This window comes from Coregonus lavaretus (assembly GCF_964263955.1).
Source record: "Coregonus lavaretus genome assembly, chromosome: 5".
Lineage (NCBI taxonomy): Eukaryota > Metazoa > Chordata > Actinopteri > Salmoniformes > Salmonidae > Coregonus > Coregonus lavaretus.
This window is the reverse complement of record NC_139992.1, coordinates 8,893,828-8,914,510: the sequence shown is the minus strand read 5'-3', so window position 1 is coordinate 8,914,510 and position 20,683 is coordinate 8,893,828. Positions and strand designations below refer to the sequence as shown.

Below are 20,683 nucleotides of genomic sequence, written 5' to 3'. Positions count from 1 at the left end.
CATTACCAAACACTGACCGGGGGAATAAAACCAAAACTTTACCAAAGAATCATCTGCATTGACAGTGTTAAACAGCCAACGGAAACCAAAAGAACATTACCCTGTCCTCAGGACAGAAGTTCTAAATGAGTTTGCAGAATGACTCGTGTCAAAGCAATGACTTCATTTCACACTCAATAATCACAATGACTCAACTTCAATAAAGCCTTATTGTCTGATGACTAACTTGCAAGCTACTTTAATTAACACAAGAAAAGACAAAAGAGAATTCAACAGTTTTCTACTTAAAAGAGACAGCATCTTCTCCTACCCTTCCAAACTGCTTTCAATTTCTGATTTACACAACACAAGGGGTCAGATTAATTCAAATAGCTGTCCACACATAGGCCTATACAAAAAGATGGGTGTGGCAAATTCATCCACCACTCCATATTATCTGTACGGTCAAACTAGGCATGAAACCAAACTGAAATAACACCTAGTCCAAATGTTCGCCTAAATAATGTGGGTAAATCCAGGAAAAATATAACAGCACATTCCCCCAATCCCAAATTGAAGTGCCTAGACAGTAGCTTTGAAAGTAACTAAAACAAAGCACAATAAATTCAAGCAATGGATGTCGACAGACGTGAAAATGAGGGTGAAACGACCTCTAATTCTTTGGCGTCTCTGAGGCCTTTGGCAGTGCCGCAGAGCAGAACTCGTTTTTGAATGCAGAACACCGGAGTTCTTCTCTCTCCCTGCCATGCTCTTTGTGAAGAATATAATATCCTTCAGGGACATGCCATACCTACTGTCTGCACATTTTAAAACTCCTCTCTTATACAAAGCATTATCTTGCCATCATTAAAAAAAACCTGCAAAGGTCATGTGCACAATAGTAGTAGCAGCAAAAGCGTAATGTAAAATTGTGTTGAAACTGAGGGTGGAATTGTGGCGGAGACCTCCACTTCCTTATGTGATGTAGTCATGTGACCAATCATAATCACACAACACTGACAATACAATAATCTCACTTTTCCCTGTATGCTGTTCACCATCCCAGGGGAGTACATGTGCCCCTCGCTCCCCATCTTGCCTGGCCATGTAGGGAAGCCTTTGCCCTGGCCCCAGAGCAGCTCTCCCGGGTAGTGGGTCTGAGTTATTGGCCTGTGGTGGAGCTGGAGACCCTCACTGGAGGAGGTTGAGTCCCCAGGCCTCAGGTCCTCCTCGCCGCTCAGGCTCCCGTTCAGGTGCCCATTGTAATACCTGTTGTAGCAGTGACCGTTGAGTTGGCCGTGGAGTTGGCCTTGGAGTTGGCCGTTCAGATGTCCGTTCAGATGTCCGTTGAAGAGGCTGTAGTCCTTGGTGCAGTGGCCCTCTGGTGGGGACAGGCTGGGGTGTCTGGGTCTTCCCGAGGTGCGGCCCCTACCGTTGCCGTTCATATGGGCATACAGGCCACTGGGGACCTGCAGTGGTGTTTGATCCTGGGGGCCTAAGTGGGCCTGACCTTTGGGCCTCTCTGGGTAGGTGCCGTTTCTGCTCTGGGCTAAGGAAAGCTGTTGGAGGAGCTCGTCATCACGCCACAGACCAGCCTGCTCCTGGCCCTCCGCCTCCCCATCCCATTGTCTTCTCTGGGCTCCACGTCGAGGTGAGCGGAATCTTGTAGGAGATTCCATGGCAACGGGGGAGAAGCTGTTGTTGTTCCGTTCAGGGGTCTTCTTGCGGGGCCGGCCCACCTTGGGATGGTGTCGGTTCTCCGGCACTGGCTCCTGATATGAGCGGAGGGGGCCGGTGTGGATGACAGAGTTGATCGCATGGGAGAGGTCGACAGGCTCGCAGACAACAGTAGCAGCGAAGGTACCGCTACCACCCGTTGATGTAATGGCATTAGACGTGCTCTTGCTGGCCGTGCCCATCACTGCCCTGTGGATGGGATCAATAACTTCTCCCCCACCACTGTGAAGACCCTGGGCAGCCTGGTATTCTCGATGACCCTCCTGTAGGCAAGGGGCACCGGGTTGGGACATGGACATAATCCCCGGTCGACTCATCATAGTTCTGTTGGGCAGTGGAATCCTCTCAGGCAAACCCCCCTGTAACAAAAAGAGAGGGAGAGAGGCAGTCACATTGACAACAATAATCATCCTTAAAATACAACCAACATCCAAATACACAGAAAGTAAGAGAAAATAGGACTCAAACAGATGGAGAACACATCAGACAGACCTGGAAGCTCTGAAGGAGGCTGTTCATGGGGTTGGAGGCAACACCATCAGGGAGAGGGGCATCAGGATGGGAGCCATGGCCCTGGAACCTGTGGTGCTGCTGGCCCTGTATGGAGTGCCGGCCCGGACCCTGAACAAGCTGTTGCTGCTGCTGTCTCTGTTGTTGCAGTGTATTGGCCTGGCTGCTCCTGATGAGAGACTGGAGACTCTCCTCTTGGGCCTGCCTCAGCTCACAGCTCAGAGAACTACTGACCTCAACTGTACAAAGGGAGGGAGAGAGAGAGAGAGGAGAGACAGAGGAGACAGGAGAAAGACAGAGGAGACAGTAGAGAGAGGTGTGAGAGATTAAAAAGAAACAAGAGGGGTGAGAAAATTGGGAGAATGAGGAGTGAAGTGAGGGAGAGTAGAGTAGAGGGAGATCTGATTATGAGGAGTGAAGTTAGGTATTAGGTGTGTAGAGTGAGATCTGATTATGAGGAGTGAAGTGAGGGAGAGTAGAGGGAGATCTGATTATGAGGAGTGAAGTGAGGGAGAGTAGAGGGAGATCTGATTATGAGGAGTGAAGTGAGGTATTAGGTGTGTAGAGGGAGATCTGATTATGAGGAGTGAAGTGAGGGAGAGTAGAGGGAGATCTGATTATGAGGAGTGAAGTGAGGTATTAGGTGTGTAGAGGGAGATCTGATTATGAGGAGCGAAGTGAGGGAGGGTAGAGGGAGATCTGATTATGAGGATTGAAGTGAGGGAGAGTAGAGGGAGATCTGATTATGAGGAGTGAAGTGAGGGAGGGTAGAGTAGAGGGAGATCTGATTATGAGGAGTGAAGTGAGGGAGAGTAGAGGGAGATCTGATTATGAGGAGTGAAGTGAGGGAGAGTAGAGGGAGATCTGATTATGAGGAGTGAAGTGAGGGAGGGTAGAGTAGAGTAGAGGGAGATCTGATTATGATGAGTGAAGTGAGGTATTAGGTGTGTAGAGGGAGATCTGATTATGAGGAGTGAAGTGAGGGAGAGTAGATGGAGATCTGATTATGAGGAATGAAGTGAGGGAGAGTAGAGGGAGATCTGATTATGAGGAGTGACGTGAGGGAGAGTAGAGGGAGATCTGATTATGAGGATTGAAGTGAGGGATTAGGTGTGTAGAGGGAGATCTGATTATGAGGAGTGAAGTGAGGGAGAGTAGAGGGAGATCTGATTATGAGGAGAGACGTGAGGGAGAGTAGAGGGAGATCTGATTATGAGGATTGAAGTGAGGGATTAGGTGTGTAGAGGGAGATCTCGTTATGAGGAGTGAAGTGGGGTATTAGGTGTGTAGAGGGAGATCTGATTATGAGGAGTGACGTGAGGGAGAGTAGAGGGAGATCTGATTATGAGGAGTGAAGTGAGGGATTAGGTGTGTAGAGGGAGATCTGATTATGAGGAGTGAAGTGAGGGAGAGTAGAGGGAGATCTGATTATGAGGAGTGAAGTGAGGTATTAGGTGTGTAGAGGGAGATCTGATTATGAGGAGTGAAGTGAGGGATTAGGTGTGTAGAGGGAGATCTCGTTATGAGGAGTGAAGTGAGGGATTAGGTGTGTAGAGGGAGATCTGACCATGAGGACAACACCGCTCCACGCTAACTGAGGTACAGACAACAACGGGAGACCTAATAGACTGACTCTGTGACGATCACAAAAAGCAGGGGATTCTCTGAGAGGAAGTAGTGAAGGGGGATCACTTGGGGATAGCACAATCACTCCAAATAAGACAATTACTTGTGGTAATTGAAAGAGGATGTGTTGAAATACAAAGAGACGGTAAAAGAGAGTAGTGTAGGTCGCAAAAACAAACAAGCCCAGAATGTACTCCCATTTACTTCCCTTGATTTGTGAGGAATTGATTGAACAAATACGAAAGGAAAACGAAACCGACAAGTGAGAAAATAAAGAATATGCTGTAATGAAAACTAAGAGGTCAACTGTGGTTCATTTGGGCTTTCCTGACTACAGACAAACTTCAGACCAATTATAGGTGTTTTAGATAAGATGGCCACTGACTCTTAAATCAATGGGGATATAAATCTTGAACGTACACTTCTAGAACTCGAGCAATAGGCCTAGATGGATATCCATACATTACCTCAACACTGTGTCAACAAGGATATGGTGTATAACAGGAGAAGTAGTCAATAATAGCAGTCAGTGACAACATTAGGAGTCTATTGCTATTGAAATAAAGGTTCATTTAACAAAAACAGATGACAAACCTCAACAAAGTAGCCAGTAGCCACCATGATCCGCTAACTTTGATGGTTTCGGAGAACATTTGCTGAATCCACAGAGCTTGGACAGGAAGTGAATGTGATCATATGTGTGGAGCTCCTGTATCGAAACAGAAATGCATCCCATGTTTATGGATGTGTGGCATGTCTCTCACTGTAAGGGCATTGGCTTGTCCAGGTGCTAGTGCTCCCTACTCTCTGGCAGATAGCTATTGACTTGACATTACTATGAAAGTGCATAAAATACAAGATTCCACCTACTGTAATTAGCTTACGCTAAAGGGTTCATCTGTCTAGATACATTTGACTCCTGATAATTGCACATCAAAGGAAATGCAATTTCCCTTCAAGGGGAGTGCAGCTCACTAGTCCCAATTCAAATTCTAAAATGTTTGTGGCACTGCCTGCTATCTGCATTCACAACAATCCCAAGCCGTTGCATACATCAGGAGTCGACTGTACGTCATATAATCAGACTAGAGCTAAGAGAATGTATCTAGACTAAATGCCATTACTAGCCTTTGCTTAGTACTTATCACTTCAAAATAAAAGGACAGAGACAATAAGTATCTGGTGGCAGAGCAGGTCTTCTAATAATCTACCCAACCACCTACAACCATTAAGATTAGAGCTGGGACGATACACCAAAAATGATCCACACCGACCATACCCATCACTTATCGCAGGCATTTTTGCTGATATCGTTCATTGCGAAAAGTAGCCTATCCTAGAGAAATGTGAAGTTTGAAATGAGTTTGCTAATATGGGTGATTGTTAAAGAGACAATTGATGTCTACAACCATCAAACCAGTAGTAGTAGTTTAAAGGATAATAATAAAAACTGTGGTCCACATTCTTGTTATAAACATTCTATTTATCATTACCGCAACAATTTATTGCAATACGGATTTTTATCCATATGACCCAGCTCTAATTAAGATCAAATCCCCATCTCAGGAATTCAGATTAATATTATATCACTTGTTTACCAGAGCCGCTGCTCTCATTTTCTGTGACCGTCTTGCCCATCCTTCGCTCTTTAAGCGCAGGACTGTAGGTTCCTAGAGGCTAGCTCGAGGACACAGAGACAGCGACATTAGCCAAGAGGACACACACAGCCGTCTGATACACGAACCAGTGACGCGTGGCTAGTGGCTCTTCTTGGGCTCTCTGTCACAGACTGTCACCCTTGGCAATGCAGAGGCCTGGCCGCAGACGACAGAGGACATTGGAAGGAAATGCATTCCACAACACTGCGGTCGCAGTGTAGATAGCACTAATGTAGATAGCAACTAGGCCTAATGTTTACAGTAGAACAACTTCTAGCATAATACTTGATAATCTCACTTGGTGAGTGTTGTTTTGTCTTCTGTCATTTCATACAATGAGAGTAATTACACTGAGGATTGTATACAGAGAAACACGTATCATGATCATAATAGCCAAGATGGAGAGTTGGGTGTCGGGTCAAAGCATTGTTGAAAAGATGACTTAGTTTAGCTGAAAATGGGTTAAAGAAATTAGAGCCAAAACAAAAAAGCATGAACAATAAGGCCTGATGTGAGAAATACAAGTTGAAAAACATATCAGAAATGTTTTATCTGCCTGCTTGTACAAAATGTTTGCCTTTAAAAGAAGTCTTGCACAGGCTTAAAATACATCACTTTTATTTGGCTATGCAGCAGAAAATGTTTTGCAGTCAGCTCTATGTTGAAAGCTTCTAAAAGAGCACAAGTGACAAAGACTGCAACAAAATGAGACTGAACTGAATGAAAAGGACAAGGAGTTATGCAAAAAGATGGTCATATTCACAAGGTAGCCTAATACAAAATAGTAGCTTTTTGCCCAAACATCTATATTGCTCACCTTGTGATCATTGTAATAAAGTAAGCTACTGTATATCCAAATATTTGAATTACTACGACAAAAACTATACCAGAGTTCTCCATAATGGGGCACAACACAAATTACTGTCCTTCGCGTAACCGCAAAAAAAGTGTAGGTAGAGACTATTGACTTAAAACGTCATAATATAAATCTATGATTTTGCTACAAAGGATAAGAGGACAAAAGTCAACAAAATCAAGAAGAAACAGCTGCTTACCTGACTTAGAGGGGGCTTGGACACTGCCATTGGACATCATGGGAGGCAATCCTGCCCTGCCTCTGAAGTGGGGGTTGCCTTGCGCCTGGGATGGTTTCTGATAATGTCCAAACTGCTGCTGCTGGTGAGAGTTTGGGTTGCTCTGCATTGACCCCATGGCTGCATGTTGTCCACCACCGTAGCCCAGCACCCCAAAGTTCCCAGCTAAGGCGGGTTCCTGCATTTGGTTCATTGGCCCGTTGAACTGCTCCATGTTTAGATCCTGGCCTGAAATCTGACCTTCACTGTTCATGTTCTGGAAGCCAGGGACCATCGCTCTGCCCTGGAGTTGAGGCCCCTGCAAGCTCTGCTGCAAAGCTGACATACGAGGCAAAGCTTCCTCCAAGAAGGGTGATTTGCCAGATCGGGCCAGGCTGTGGCCCACATGGCTTGGCCCATTATGGGCACTCTGGTGGCTCATGGATTGGAGCAGCTGGGCCATGGAGGTGTTTGGGGGCAGGCTACCCTGCTGCAACATTCTCCTCAAAGGCTCTGGAAAGCTAGATGAAATAGATCCAGAGCCACCCATCGGATGCTTGAGCACGTCGAAAGCCCTGTCATTGTTGATGCCACCACCGCTGACATCATTGGACAGTTTCCGCTTGCGATTCGCCTCTCTCTGCTGAGCCATACCCATGAGTTTGTCTCTTAATGCTGCTCTTCCGGTTTGACCCTCGCTCGCCAACGGCCCAGGATTAGGTAGATATCTCTGGTTTAAAGTGCTGTGTCCATCTAGGTTCCCACCTCTGCCTCCACCAACCAGCCCTGGGTGTCCCAAACTGCTGCCACTGTGAGCCTCTGTGCCTGCAGCCGCTGCGCTGTCGGGATGTTTGTTTTGATTTACTAGCTGTGCTTTGGCTGCGGCTGACAGAAGACTGCTGGCTGGGAAGGAAGCAGGATTCTGTTGATCTAGCATCTGGTTAAGGGGCATTCCTACCGAGTGATTCCTTTGAAGGACACTATCAGATCCGGGAGCTGGAGGGCACATGGAGTTGGAATGCCTGCTTAGACTACTGTTCATCCTCCCTGGAAGGTAGTTGGGGTTATCGTTCAAGTGATGGAGTTTGTCCATCTTATATGCAGAATTTGGGGGCATTGCAGGTCGAGGGGACCCCAAGGAGGCCCGAGGGGAGCGGGGATGTGGCTTTGAACCCCCACAAGGTACCTGGAGCCCCGTGGGGTGAGCAAAGCTCCCATGTTCAGAAGAACCGGAGGAACAACGTGAGCGGTGGGGTGACTCCTCCACCCTGGCAAGGACAGGCCCAGCCATATGTACCGGGGACACGATAGGTGAGGACGAGACAGATGGGGCAGGGTGGTGCTGGACCCTCTGGCCATGCCCAACAGGTCCAGACTTCCCAGTTGGCAAAGGCAGGTTGCTGGGCAAAGGGACACTGGCAGGGGGAATGTTTACATTCATTGGAGGTACCTGAGAATGACCAGATACGTTTGGCACTAAGGGACCCTGGCTTGGAATGGGGTCCAGGATACCAAGAGGGTCCTTCTCAGAGGAGGGAGGGAGCTGAGACAGGGACAAGTGTGACTGTGGGTGTGGATGGCATGCAGGCTGGGGCTTATGTTGAAAGTCGTTGTGGGGGAAGCTGCAGGAGGGCTTCTGCATATTGGGGCTTTTGGCATTGATGGGTACATTAGTCCTTCCTACTATGGGACACGAGGGCTGGGTGGCCGAAGGCGAGCCGTGGAGCAGAACACTAGGTGGTGAGAGAGGTGTAAAACGATCACCGTTCATATGGGTAGAGCCTGGGCTGCAAGCTCCATGAAAACCAAGCATGTTGGGGTCAGGACTCCCCAGAAGTTCAGTCCTTGGGGAGGGAGTCCCATCACCATAATGCTGTGAGCCACATGAGGTGGAGGACGAGTGGTTGAGCAGGACACTGCGGCTGCGATAGGGTGACCGTTGTTGGCTACTGCGATCACCTCCCCCCAGCCTTGTCCTGCTGTAACCAGAGTACGGATCTCTCTGAGGAGGAGAACCCAGTTCATGGTTATAGTACCGTTGACCAGACATAGCCATCTTGTTGGGTGGACCATCGTGCATATTGTTCTTTATTGCTGGATGACTCATGGGACCCACAGTCTTCGTACCTGCAAATCAGAGTAATATTGTTGATATTAGTCATCTCAGTTAGCAGGCATCTTAGTTTTGTCAAGTTTATATTACAGATCAAAATTTAGATGATTCTGAGTAATTCACTCTGCATTTTCCATTCTGACCTTGCAAATATACAAACAGTGCTGAATTGACAACAAACACCCTATATTTAGAGCAAACAGTTAGAAAACAGCAGCCAAGCAGACTGAATGTTATGGAAATATAATCTAGCTGATATGTGTATGCATGTTCAGACAGTGTCACATTTCTGCTTCTCTTTTATAACACAATGCTGACAGGGCAGAATGCAGCACAGCAGCAGTAAAAACACTGCACAGAGCAGAGCATTTCTGACGGAGCTGATCTCAATCTGTCATAAACATATTGTCTTTCATTTTAATTTCTCCATGGCATATGGAAAAATGGAACAAAACTTAATGAATGCACAGATGCTCATGTCATTATATCTAGTGACACCCATTGGAGCGTAAAAGCAATTGAATGGCAATCAAATGCTGTAAGATCTCAAAGCACTGGTGAGTATAGGCCTATTTCTGAAAGTGATTAGATATGAGATATTGAACTTCATTATCAACCAATAAGCTATATGAATGGTTTGATTTTTATAATATAAATAATAATAGCCATTTAGCAGACGCTTTTATCCAAAGCGACTTAGTCATGGGTGCATACGTTTCACATATTGGTGGCCCCGGGAATCGAACCCACTATCCTGGCGTTGCAAGCACCATGTTTTACCAACAGAGCTACAGAGGACCAGGGGGCTAGTTTGCCTCTCAAATTGAGAAACAACTTCCACATACCAGTGCCACCACCCTGACTTGCCAGAGCCAGCGAGGGGTGCGGTGACTCCATGTTCCTGTGCAGAGTTGCCGTGGCGATGATCTTCCTCTTGTGGAGACACAGCTTGGTGGCATCGGCTCGTGCATCCTCAGCCATCCTATGCTTGACAGCCGCCCCGGGGTCAAAGTTGAATATCTGAGGGGAGTGAAAGGTGTTAGCGTGTGTACGTGGCTACTCCTACAACATACACGTGTTACCTCTCTCCTCCAGCCCTGGCTACAGTTAGAAGTGGGTTAGTGTTCAGTAGAGTGTGCAGTGTATTTTCCCATGAACTTTATGACCCATCTACCAGGAGTGGCCCCATCACACACCCACAAAACACCTCCAGGCTGGCTCACCTTGTGAATGGTGAGAGGACACTCCAGGCCACACTTGCAGGTGCCATCAGTCAGCAGGTAGCGCTTCACCTGGTCCAGACAGGCTAGCACTGAGCCACTGGGACTGGGAAGCGGAAGAGGAGAAATTCTGTGACTGACCAATGTTTAACGGTATACAGTAGCACAACCATACAGCATCTACATAAAGACAGTCTGCATCAGAAATGGCCCCCTATTGCATACAGTAGTCTCCTATTCCCTGCAGTGGTTCTGGTCAAAAGTAGTGCACTATAGGGTAGCATATCGGACACAACCATTGACATCAAATTACATCAAAGGGCCTGGATAGAGTAAATCAGTCAAAGCAAAAAAGCAAAGCTCCCAAAACATAGGAGGAGCACATTAACATGACAACGGCTCACCTCACAATGACAACAAGAGTGTCATCCGCTTAAAAGGCTTGTTTCCTGAGAAGAAAACATTAAATTTACAAGCATGCGTCACAAAAAAAATAATCTTAATGAAAGTAAGGGAGTGAAAAGCGTCTGGCGTGTGGAATTATGGCGCCATAAAACACAGATCCCGACAGCGTTTCAGTTTTTCAGAGGACACAATTTTCTCTGTATGTTACAGTCACTGTTCTCAAACATGCTTCTCCTCAAGGCCATGTAGCCCAGATCTGCCCACCAGAGAGGGAATATACTTCATATAAAGAGAGGGAAGGAGGCAATATTAGACTCTCTGGAAGGGGTTGTGCTTGACTGGCCCTGGTATTGAAACGCTTCCCTTCACTAAAGCCCATGGACAGACAATGCATATAAAGGTATTTTTCTTCCTATCAATAAAAGGCCACAACACGGACTACGGCTTTATTGCGGTCAGCCTTATTAGGGTAAAAGATCGATATGACAAGTAGGAATGTGCATCTTTCCCATTCAAGACGATTGAACACGTATCTAGATACATGGTCTCCAATACAATATATTTTAGTTTGAAACGATTTGGTGCGATTCGGTTTGGTTAGAAAACGAATCGATGCGATGTGATATGATGCACTAACACTTGTTGAATAAACATGAAATTCCATTCTAAGTTAACATCTGCTGCTGATGGAGCTCATGAGCTGGACCTGTCTGAGCTGGACCAGTCTGAGCTGGACCTGTCTGAGCTGGACCTGTCTGAGCTGGACCTGTCTGAGCTGGACCTGTCTGAGCTGGACCAGTCTGAGCTGGACCTGTCTGAGCTGGACCTGTCTGAGCTGGACCAGTCTGAGCTGGACCTGTCTGAGCTGGACCAGTCTGAGCTGGACCTGTCTGAGCTGGACCTGTCTGAGCTGGACCTGTCTGAGCTGGACCTGTCTGAGCTGGACCTGTCTGAGCTGGACCTGTCTGAGCTGGACCTGTCTGAGCTGACTTCTGTGTGTGTGTGTAAATGATGTAAGTCCATAACCACATTTCAATCCAGTTTTTTATTTTATTTTATTTAACCTTTATTTAACCAGGTAAGCCAGTTGAGAACAAGTTCTCATTTACAACTGCGACCTGGCCAAGATAAAGCAAAGCAGTGCGATAAAAACAACAGAGTTACATATGGGGTAAACAAAACATAAAGTCAAAAAATACAACAGAAAATATATATACAGTGGGGAGAACAAGTATTTGATACACTGCCGATTTTGCAGGTTTTCCTACTTACAAAGCATATTGAGGTCTGTAATTTTTATCATAGGTACACTTCAACTGTGAGAGACGGAATCTAAAACAAAAATCCAGAAAATCACATTGTATGATTTAATTAATTTGCATTTTATTGCATGACATAAGTATTTGATCACCTACCAACCAGTAAGAATTCCGGCTCTCACAGACCTGTTAGTTTTTCTTTAAGAAGCCCTCCTGTTCTCCACTCATTACCTGTATTAACTGCACCTGTTTGAACTCGTTACCTGTATAAAAGACACCTGTCCACACACTCAATCAAACAGACTCCAACCTCTCCACAATGGCCAAGACCAGAGAGCTGTGTAAGTATATCAGGGATAAAATTGTAGACCTGCACAAGGCTGGGATGGGCTACAGGACAATAGGCAAGCAGCTTGGTGAGAAGGCAACAACTGTTGGCGCAATTATTAGAAAATTGAAGAAGTTCAAGATGATGGTCAATCACCCTCGGTCTGGGGCTCCATGCAAGATCTCACCTCGTGGGGCATCAATGATCATGAGGAAGGTGAGGGATCAGCCCAGAACTATACGGCAGGACCTGGCCAATGACCTGAAGAGAGATGGGACCACAGTCTCAAAGAAAACCATTAGTAACACACTACGCCGTCATGGATTAAAATCCTGCAGCGCACGCAAGGTCCCCTTGCTCAAGCCAGCGCATGTCCAGGCCCGTCTGAAGTTTGCCAATGACCATCTGGATGATCCAGAGGAGGAATGGGAGAAGGTCATGTGGTCTGATGAGACAAAAATATAGCTTTTTGGTCTAAACTCCACTCGCCGTGTTTGGAGGAAGAAGAAGGATGAGTACAAACCCAAGAACACCATCCCAACCATGAAGCATGGAGGTGGAAACATCATTCTTTGGGGATGCTTTTCTGCAAAGGGGACAGGACGACTGCACCGTATTGAGGGGAGGATGGATGGGGCCATGTATCGTGAGATCTTGGCCAACAACCTCCTTCCCTCAGTAAGAGCATTGAAGACGGGTCGTGGCTGGGTCTTCCAGCATGACAACGACCCGAAACACACAGCCAGGGCAACTAAGGAGTGGCTCCGTAAGAAGCATCTCAAGGTCCTGGAGTGGCCTAGCCAGTCTCCAGACCTGAACCCAATAGAAAATCTTTGGAGGGAGCTGAAAGTCCGTATTGCCCAGTGACAGCCCTGAAACCTGAAGGATCTGGAGAAGGTCTGTATGGAGGAGTGGGCCAAAATCCCTGCTGCAGTGTGTGCAAACCTGGTCAAGACCTACAGGAAACGTATGATCTCTGTAATTGCAAACAAAGGTTTCTGTACCAAATATTAAGTTCTGCTTTCCTGATGTATCAAATACTTATGTCATGCAATAAAATGCAAATTAATTACTTAAAAATCATACAATGTGATTTTCTGGATTTTTGTTTTAGATTCCGTCTCTCACAGTTAAAGTGTACCTATGATAAAAAATTACAGACCTCTACATGCTTTGTAAGTAGGAAAACCTGCAAAATCGGCAGTGTATCAAATACTTGTTCTCCCCACTGTATACAGTGTGTGCGAATGTAGTAAGTTATGGAGGTAAGGCAATAAATAGGCCATAGTGCAAAATAGTTACAATTCCGTATTAACACTGGAATGATAGATGTGCAAAAGATTATGTGCAAATAGAGATACTGGGGTGCAAATTAGCAAAATAAATAACAATATGATGAGGTAGTTGGGTGGGCTAATTACAGATGGGCTGTGTACAGGTGCAGTGATCGGTAAGCTGCTCTGACAACTGACGCTTAAAGTTAGTGAGGGAGGTAAGAGTCTCCAGCTTCAGAGATGCGCGTAAAATCATTAAAAAAAAGAAGAAAACTCACTACAGCTGTGATGGAAACAGGAAGTTTCGGTGTAATTTTATAAATGCCGACAGAATTTGTTCGTTCAAAATAGTGGGATCGTGTTATGTCCGTAAAATTAATTACGCCTGAAATGGCGGTGGAAAAACCTTAATGCGCAAATATTGATATAATAACAGTCATATCAAAGTAATTTTGGAGTCACACGATGATGTGGTGTATGGTCCTCCCCACTACGACTCGGCAGTTTATTAAACCCGCACTGTATCTGCCAGCTGTTGGCTAGAGAGAAGGTGCCCAGACCAGAGTAGGTAGGCACATTTGCTTTTTAACGCAACAGTTTGTGTGACAAAACTATCGGTAGAGTTGTAAATGCGATGGAAACACATGCAACTTTTTGATTTTTATTCGGCACATGAAAACATAAGTGGAGAAAGTACATTGTGTGCACTACGTCGTCACGCACTGATTTTTATACGCAACAAGTCCATTTGGTGGAAACATACCACTGGTGGGAAAATTTGCATATTTTCTTTATATGGATTCTAGAATATTTGCATAAAAATATACACTGCTCAAAAAAATTAAGGGAACACTAAAATAACACATCCTAGATCTGAATGAATGAAATAATCTTATTAAATACTTTTTTCTTTACATAGTTGAATGTGCTGACAACAAAATCACAAAAATTATCAATGGAAATCAAATTTAGTCATCAAAAGTTAAAATGAGGCTCAGTAGTGTGTGTGGCCTCCACGTGCCTGTATGACCTCCCTACAACGCCTGGGTATGCTCCTGATGAGGTGGCGGATGGTCTCCTGAGGGATCTCCTCCCAGACCTGGACTAAAGCATCCGTCAACTCCTGGACAGTCTGTGGTGCAACGTGGCGTTGGTGGATGGAGCGAGACAGATGTGCTCAATTGGATTCTGGGGAACGGGTGGGCCAGTCCATAGTATCAATGCCTTCCTCTTGCAGGAACTGCTGACACACTCCAGCCACATGAGGTCTAGCATTGTCCTGCATTAGGAGGAACCCAGGGCCAACCGCACCAGCATATGGTCTCACAAGGGGTCTGAGGATCTCATCTCAGTACCTAATGGCAGTCAGGCTACCTCTGGCGAGCACATGGAGGGCTGTGCGGCCCCCCAAAGAAATGCCACCCCACACCATGACTGACCCACCGCCAAAGCGGTCATGCTGGAGGATGTTGCAGGCAGCAGAACGTTCTCCACGGCGTCTCCAGACTCTGTCATGTCTGTCACATGTGCTCAGTGTGAACCTGCTTTCATCTGTGAAGAGCACAGGGCGCCAGTGGCGAATTTGCCAATCTTGGTGTTCTCTGGCAAATGCGAAACGTCCTGCACGGTGTTGGGCTGTAAGCACAACCCCCACCTGTGGACGTCGGGCCCTCATACCACCCTCATGGAGTCTGTTTCTGACCGTTTGAGCAGACACATGCACATTTGTGGCCTGCTGGAGGTCATTTTGCAGGGCTCTGGCAGTGCTCCTCCTGCTCCTCCTTGCACAAAGGCGGAGGTAGCAGTCCTGCTGCTGGGTTGTTGCCCTCCTACGGCCTCCTCCACGTCTCCTGATGTACTGGCCTGTCTCCTGGTAGCGCCTCCATGCTCTGGACACTACGCTGACAGACACAGCAAACCTTCTTGCTACAGCTCGCACTGATGTGCCATCCTGGATGAGCTGCACTACCTGAGCCACTTGTGTGGGTTGTAGACTCCGTCTCATGCTACCACTAGAGTGAAAGCACCGCCAGCATTCAAAAGTGACCAAAACATCAGCCAGGAAGCATAGGAACTGAGAAGTGGTCTGTGGTCACCACCTGCAAAACCAGTCCTTTATTGGGGGGTGTCTTGCAAATTGCCTATAATTTCCACCTGTTGTCTATTCCATTTGCACAACAGCATGTGAAATGTATTGTCAATCAGTGTTGCTTCCTAAGTGGACAGTTTGATTTCACAGAAGTGTGATTGACTTAGAGTTACATTGTGTTGTTTAAGTGTTCCCTTTATTTTTTGGAGCAGTGTATGTCGCCAATTGAATGGAAACCTTACTCATGGTGTATGTACTGTGTGTGTAAATGATGCATGTACTGTAGCCACCCCCACTTCGGCTCTGAAATCACCATCACCCACTAATTAACTTCAGTTAGTACAGTGAAATGCCTTTCTTGCTCTAAACACAACAATGCAGTAGTAATAAAAAGGTAGAACAAAAATGTATTAAAAAGAACACAAGAAAATTATACATTTACATTTTAGTCATTTAGCAGACGCTCTTCTACAGAGCGACTTCCAGTAGTCACTGCATACACCTTCAAATGAGTGGATTTGGCTATTTCAGCCACACCCGTTGCTGACAGGTGTATAAAATCGAGCACACAGCCATGCAATCTCCATAGACAAACATTGGCAGTAGAATGGCCTTACTGAAGAGCTGTGACTTTCATCGTGGCACTGTCATAGGCCATCTCATGCCACCTTTTCAACAAGTCCGTTTGTAAAATTTCTGCCCTGGTCAAACTGTAATTGCCGCTATTGTGAAGTGGAAACGTCTAGGAGAAACAACGGCTCAGCCGCAAAGTGGTAGGCCACACAAGCTCACAGAACGGGACTGCCGAGTGCTGAATCGCGTAGCGGGTAAAAATCGTCTGTCCTCGGTTGCAACACTCACTACCGAGTTCCAAATGGGTTTCAAAGGCCGAGCAGCCGCACACAAGCCTAAGATCACCACGCGCAATGCCAAGCGCTGGCTGGAGTGGTGTAAAGCTCGCCGCCATTGGACTCTGGAGCAGTGGAAACGCATTCTCTGGAGGGATCAATCACGCTTCACCATCTGGCAGTCCGACGGATGAATCTGGGTTTGGTGGATGCCAGGAGAACGCTACCTGCACAAATGCATAGTGCCAACTGTAAAGTTTGGTGGAGGAGGAATAAAGGTCTGGGACTGTTTTTCATGGTTTGGGCTAGGCCCCTTAGCTCCAGTGAAGGGAAATCTTAACACTACAGCAAACAATGACATTCTAGAGAAGTCTGTGCATCCAACTTTGTGGCAACAGTTTGGAGAAGGCCCTTTCCTGTTTCAGCATGACAATACAGAAATTGTTTGTCGAGATCGGTGTGGAAGAACTTGACTGGCCTGCACAGAGCCCTGACCTCAACCCCATTGGACACCCTTTGGGATGAATTGGAAAGCCGACTGCAAGCCAGGCCTAATCGCCCAACACCAGTGCCCGACCTCAATAACGCTCATGGCTGAATGGAAGCAAGTCCCTGCAGCAATGTTCCAACATTTAGTGGAAAGCCTTCCCTGAAGAGTAGAGGCTGTTATAGCAGCAAAGGGGGATTTTGGAATGAGATGTTCATCGAGCAGGTGTCCACATACTTTTGGTCATCTAGTGTATGTGTGTAGGAATCTCAGTGTGCGTGCGTGTGTAGGGCCCTGTGAGCGTGCATAGAGACAGTACAAAAATAAAATTACAATAAAAAAGGGTCAACTCAGATAGCCCTGTAGCCATTGTGTTAGCTATTTAGCAGTCTTATGGCTTGTGGATAGAAGCTGTTCAGGAGCCTATTGGCGTCAGACTTGATGCACCGGTAACAGCTTGCTGTGCAGAAACAGAGAGAACAGTCTTGGGTGGCTGGAGTCTTTAATGATTTTCCGGGTCTTCCTTTCACACCGCCTGACATAGAGGTCCTGGATGTCAGGGAGCTTGGCCCCAGTGATGTACTGGGCTGTCTGCACCACCCTCTCTAGCGTCCCTTATGCGATCGAGGGCGATGCTATTGCCATACCAAGCAGTGACGCAGCCAGTCAAGATGCTCTCAATGGTACAGCTGTATAACTTTGAGGATCTGAGGGCCCATGCCAAACCTTTTAACCTCCTGAGGTTGAAGAGGCGCGGTCGCGCCTTCTTCACGACTGTAGCGTGTGTGTGGACCACTTAGTGATTTGGACACAAAGGACCTTGAAGCTCTCGACCTGCTCCACTGCAGCCCCGTCAATGTGGACGTGCTCGCCCCCATCCAGTTGCAGAGGGAGGTGTTCAGTCCCAGGCTCCTATGCTTAGTGACGAGCTTGGGGACAATGGTGTTGAACACTGAGCTGTAGTCAATGAACAGCATTCTCATATAGATATTCCTCTTATCTAGGTGGGTGAGGGCCGTGTGAAGTGCAATTGAGATTGCGTTGTCCACGAATCTGATGGGGTGGTATGCAAATTGGAGAGGGTCTAGGGTGTCTGGGATGATGGAGTTGATGTGTGCCATAACCAGCCTCTCAAAGCACTTCATGATTACAGATGTGAGTGCTACAGGGTGGTAGTCATTGTGGCTTTGAGTTCTTAGGAACAGGAATGGTGGTGGTCAGGTTAAGACTGGGACAAGGAGAGGTTGAAAATTACCGTGGATATGCCTGGCAGCTGTTCTGCTCATGCTGAGAATGCGCCCTGGAATACCGTTGTGCCCCGCGGCCTTGCGGGTGTTGACCTGATTAAAGACCTTACTCATGTCGGCCCCAGAGAGCGAAATCACCCAGTCCTCTGGGTCAGTGACAGCCCGCACAGCCGGCACAGTGTCGTTGTTGTCGAAGCATGCATAAAATGCGTTGAGTTCATCTGGTAGAGAGGCATCATTGGGCAGATCACGGCTGGGTCTTCCTTTCTAATCCGTAATGGACTGTAGCCCCTGCCACATGCGGCGGACGTCGGAGCCTGTGTAATATGATTCCACCTTATTTCTATATTGTCCTTTTGCTCGTTTGATGACTCTGCGGAGGTCGTAGCTGGACTTCTTGTACTTGTTCCTGTCTTCAGCTGTAGCCTCAGGGTTATGTGCGGTAGCCCTGTGTGCGGTAGCCCTTTGCTTTAGCTTAGCACCAATCTCAGTGTTCATCCAGGGCTTTTGATTAGGGAAGCAGCGCTGTGCACTTTGGGGCCAACATCGCAGATGCATTTCCTAATGAAGTCAGTGATGGAGGTGGTTAAGCTCGTCGATGTTGTTGGTGGATTCTCAAAACATATTCCACTCAGCGCTAGCAAAGCAGTCCTGTAGCAACATTTCTGATTCTGGTCAGCTTCACTTTTAAACAGGAGTACAGAGTTATGATCTGATATGCCGAATAGTGGACGAGGGAGGGCCTTGTATGCATGCTTGTGGGTAGAATAACTGTGGTCTAGGGACATTACTGCCCCTAGTCGCGAAGGAGACGTGTTGATGGAAGTTGGGCATCGCGTGTCTTAGTGGAATTAAAATCACCGGCATCCAGAAAAACAGCCTCCAGATATGCATTTTCCTGCTTGTTTATAGCCTTGTACAGTTTGTTAAGTGCCAGCTTGCTGTGTGTGTGTGTGTAAACTAGTTTGTTAAGTGCCAGCTTAACATAGCCAATGAATATATAACTTTGGATTTCACCCCCACCTCAAAATCAAATGGTTTTGACCGTTTTGAAGTTAAAGGAGTGATCTTCTCCTTTCGCTTTGGCCATGCAGCGCGCCCCGCAAAAGTGACTGGTGTCCTCATTATGAAATGATTACCTTTTCCCTGTATATCTAAAAATGACCATATCAAAATAAAACGTATTGTAGGTCCCGTTCAGCAGGTAGCCTATAGCCAGATGAGTTGTCTCCGGTAGCTTCCTTTTATTCCGGTAAAACACAATATTCAACAGTGCATATTACATAGGTTGTCACTCAGCTAATAAAGCCTAATATCGCACAAGCAATTTTAGCATTTTTAATGCTGAAGGTGCCTGCAGAATAGATGTGTAAGATCAGGAACATGCCGCCTACCTCGAGTTGGTCAGCACACGAAGCTGTGCACGGTTTGACTAGGCTACTGACTAATGACTTGTAGATCAATGACTGTCAACACAGGTAAATGCTTAGTTCGACACTGAAGGAGAGGAACTGGACGCATCAGTTGTAACAAAATAATAAAAAATATTATTTAAAAATTGTATTTTTTGAAGGTAGAAAGAAAACCTAGATATGAGCAAAACATTTGAGTAAATCAGCGATTCGTAACGTTTGAATCGATTTTCTGACAGATGCTACATTTGGATCGGTTTGGGGTCCGCGGACTGATCATAACTTAAACATTTGAGTCGGGGACCGATGCGTATCGGTGAATCATTAAATCCCTAATGACAAGCATTTTTTTTTTTTTATCCTGTATGAAGGAACCTGTTCAACAAACACAGACAGTTACATGAAAATCTTCCTGTAGAAGGAAATAAATAATTAGCCTAAATACTGATTGGGCAGATGGAGGGACCCCAGGCTAGTTTAAATACAGGTAGAGTAGGTCTTACCTTATGTAGACAACCCTGCTCTGGGTGATCCTCCGCTGCCAACCTATAGGGACTTCAGCCGGGGGCGGCTTCCCCTCAGAACACAAACCTTCATACTTCTTTGTTCTGTTCATTGTCCACTCCTTAAGTCTGCACAACTACACCCTTGCAATGTGAGATATCACAAGTCTGTCAGAGAGCTCAGACTAGTATGCGTCATCCTGGGGTCTCTCAGGAGTGAACTGACCAAGCAAGAGATGTGCTACAACAGCTTCGATGGTGGAACTGCCAATCCCACCGTTGCCTGCTTCTTCTGGGACAGGTTCACTGTGGAACAAGACCTTCGAGGCCCTTTGTCCCCATCCTGTTTAAAATCACCATTTTCATCAATGTTTTTGTGAAGAGGCCATGGTAGTGGTGGGAGGACCTGGCGACATTGGGATGGGTGGCCTGAGGGAACTTGAAGTAGAGCTGCCCAGGCGACCTCTCTCACAGACCAATGTTTCACTTTCAGTTCACAGAAGCTGATATTGGACAAATCTGGATGGATCTGGTCATCAATGGTGATTAAGTGAACTATGGCTGATACTAACTGGCGCTGGCACCTTAAAACTCCTCATCGTTGTGGGTTACGTCAGCATGACATCATCCCAGAGTGAATAATGGATTAAAGCAGCCACTGTCCCATATATTCCAACCTGTAAAACAAGTAAAAAGTAACACGGTCAAATTTACTACAAAAGCTTTTAGGAATATATGTATAGTCTAATAGTAGGAGCTCATTGAGAAGAATATTCCTAAATATTTCCCACACAATACAGGCTTTGCATAACTTTTGCATACCCAACAATAATGTGTAATTCATTGTGCACATTTCAAAATATAGTTTTTCCTCTACTAAAACAATGACATCCAATCTCTCTTCAATGTAATTAG

At 46.3% G+C, this 20,683-nt stretch overlaps 1 protein-coding gene across 2 annotated transcripts in view; it reads right to left on the bottom strand.

Moving 5' to 3' along the window:
• Nucleotides 1–20,683, bottom strand: part of LOC311128881 (methyl-CpG-binding domain protein 5-like) — a 46,654-nt gene that overhangs the window by 10,760 nt on the left and 15,211 nt on the right. The window contains exons 2-7 of one of the 2 annotated variants that reach the window (XM_084161101.1): nt 19,769–20,445; nt 9,920–10,022; nt 9,542–9,716; nt 6,566–8,710; nt 2,209–2,465; nt 1,017–2,075 (exon numbers count right to left, since the gene is read on the bottom strand). In XM_084161101.1, coding sequence (XP_084017227.1) covers nt 1,017–2,075; nt 2,209–2,465; nt 6,566–8,710; nt 9,542–9,716; nt 9,920–10,022; nt 19,769–19,881 — 3,852 coding nt within the window. In that variant the 5' untranslated portion in view covers nt 19,882–20,445. The remainder of the gene's footprint in view (nt 1–1,016; nt 2,076–2,208; nt 2,466–6,565; nt 8,711–9,541; nt 9,717–9,919; nt 10,023–19,768; nt 20,446–20,683) is intronic. The other variant, XM_084161102.1, reaches the window with a different exon arrangement.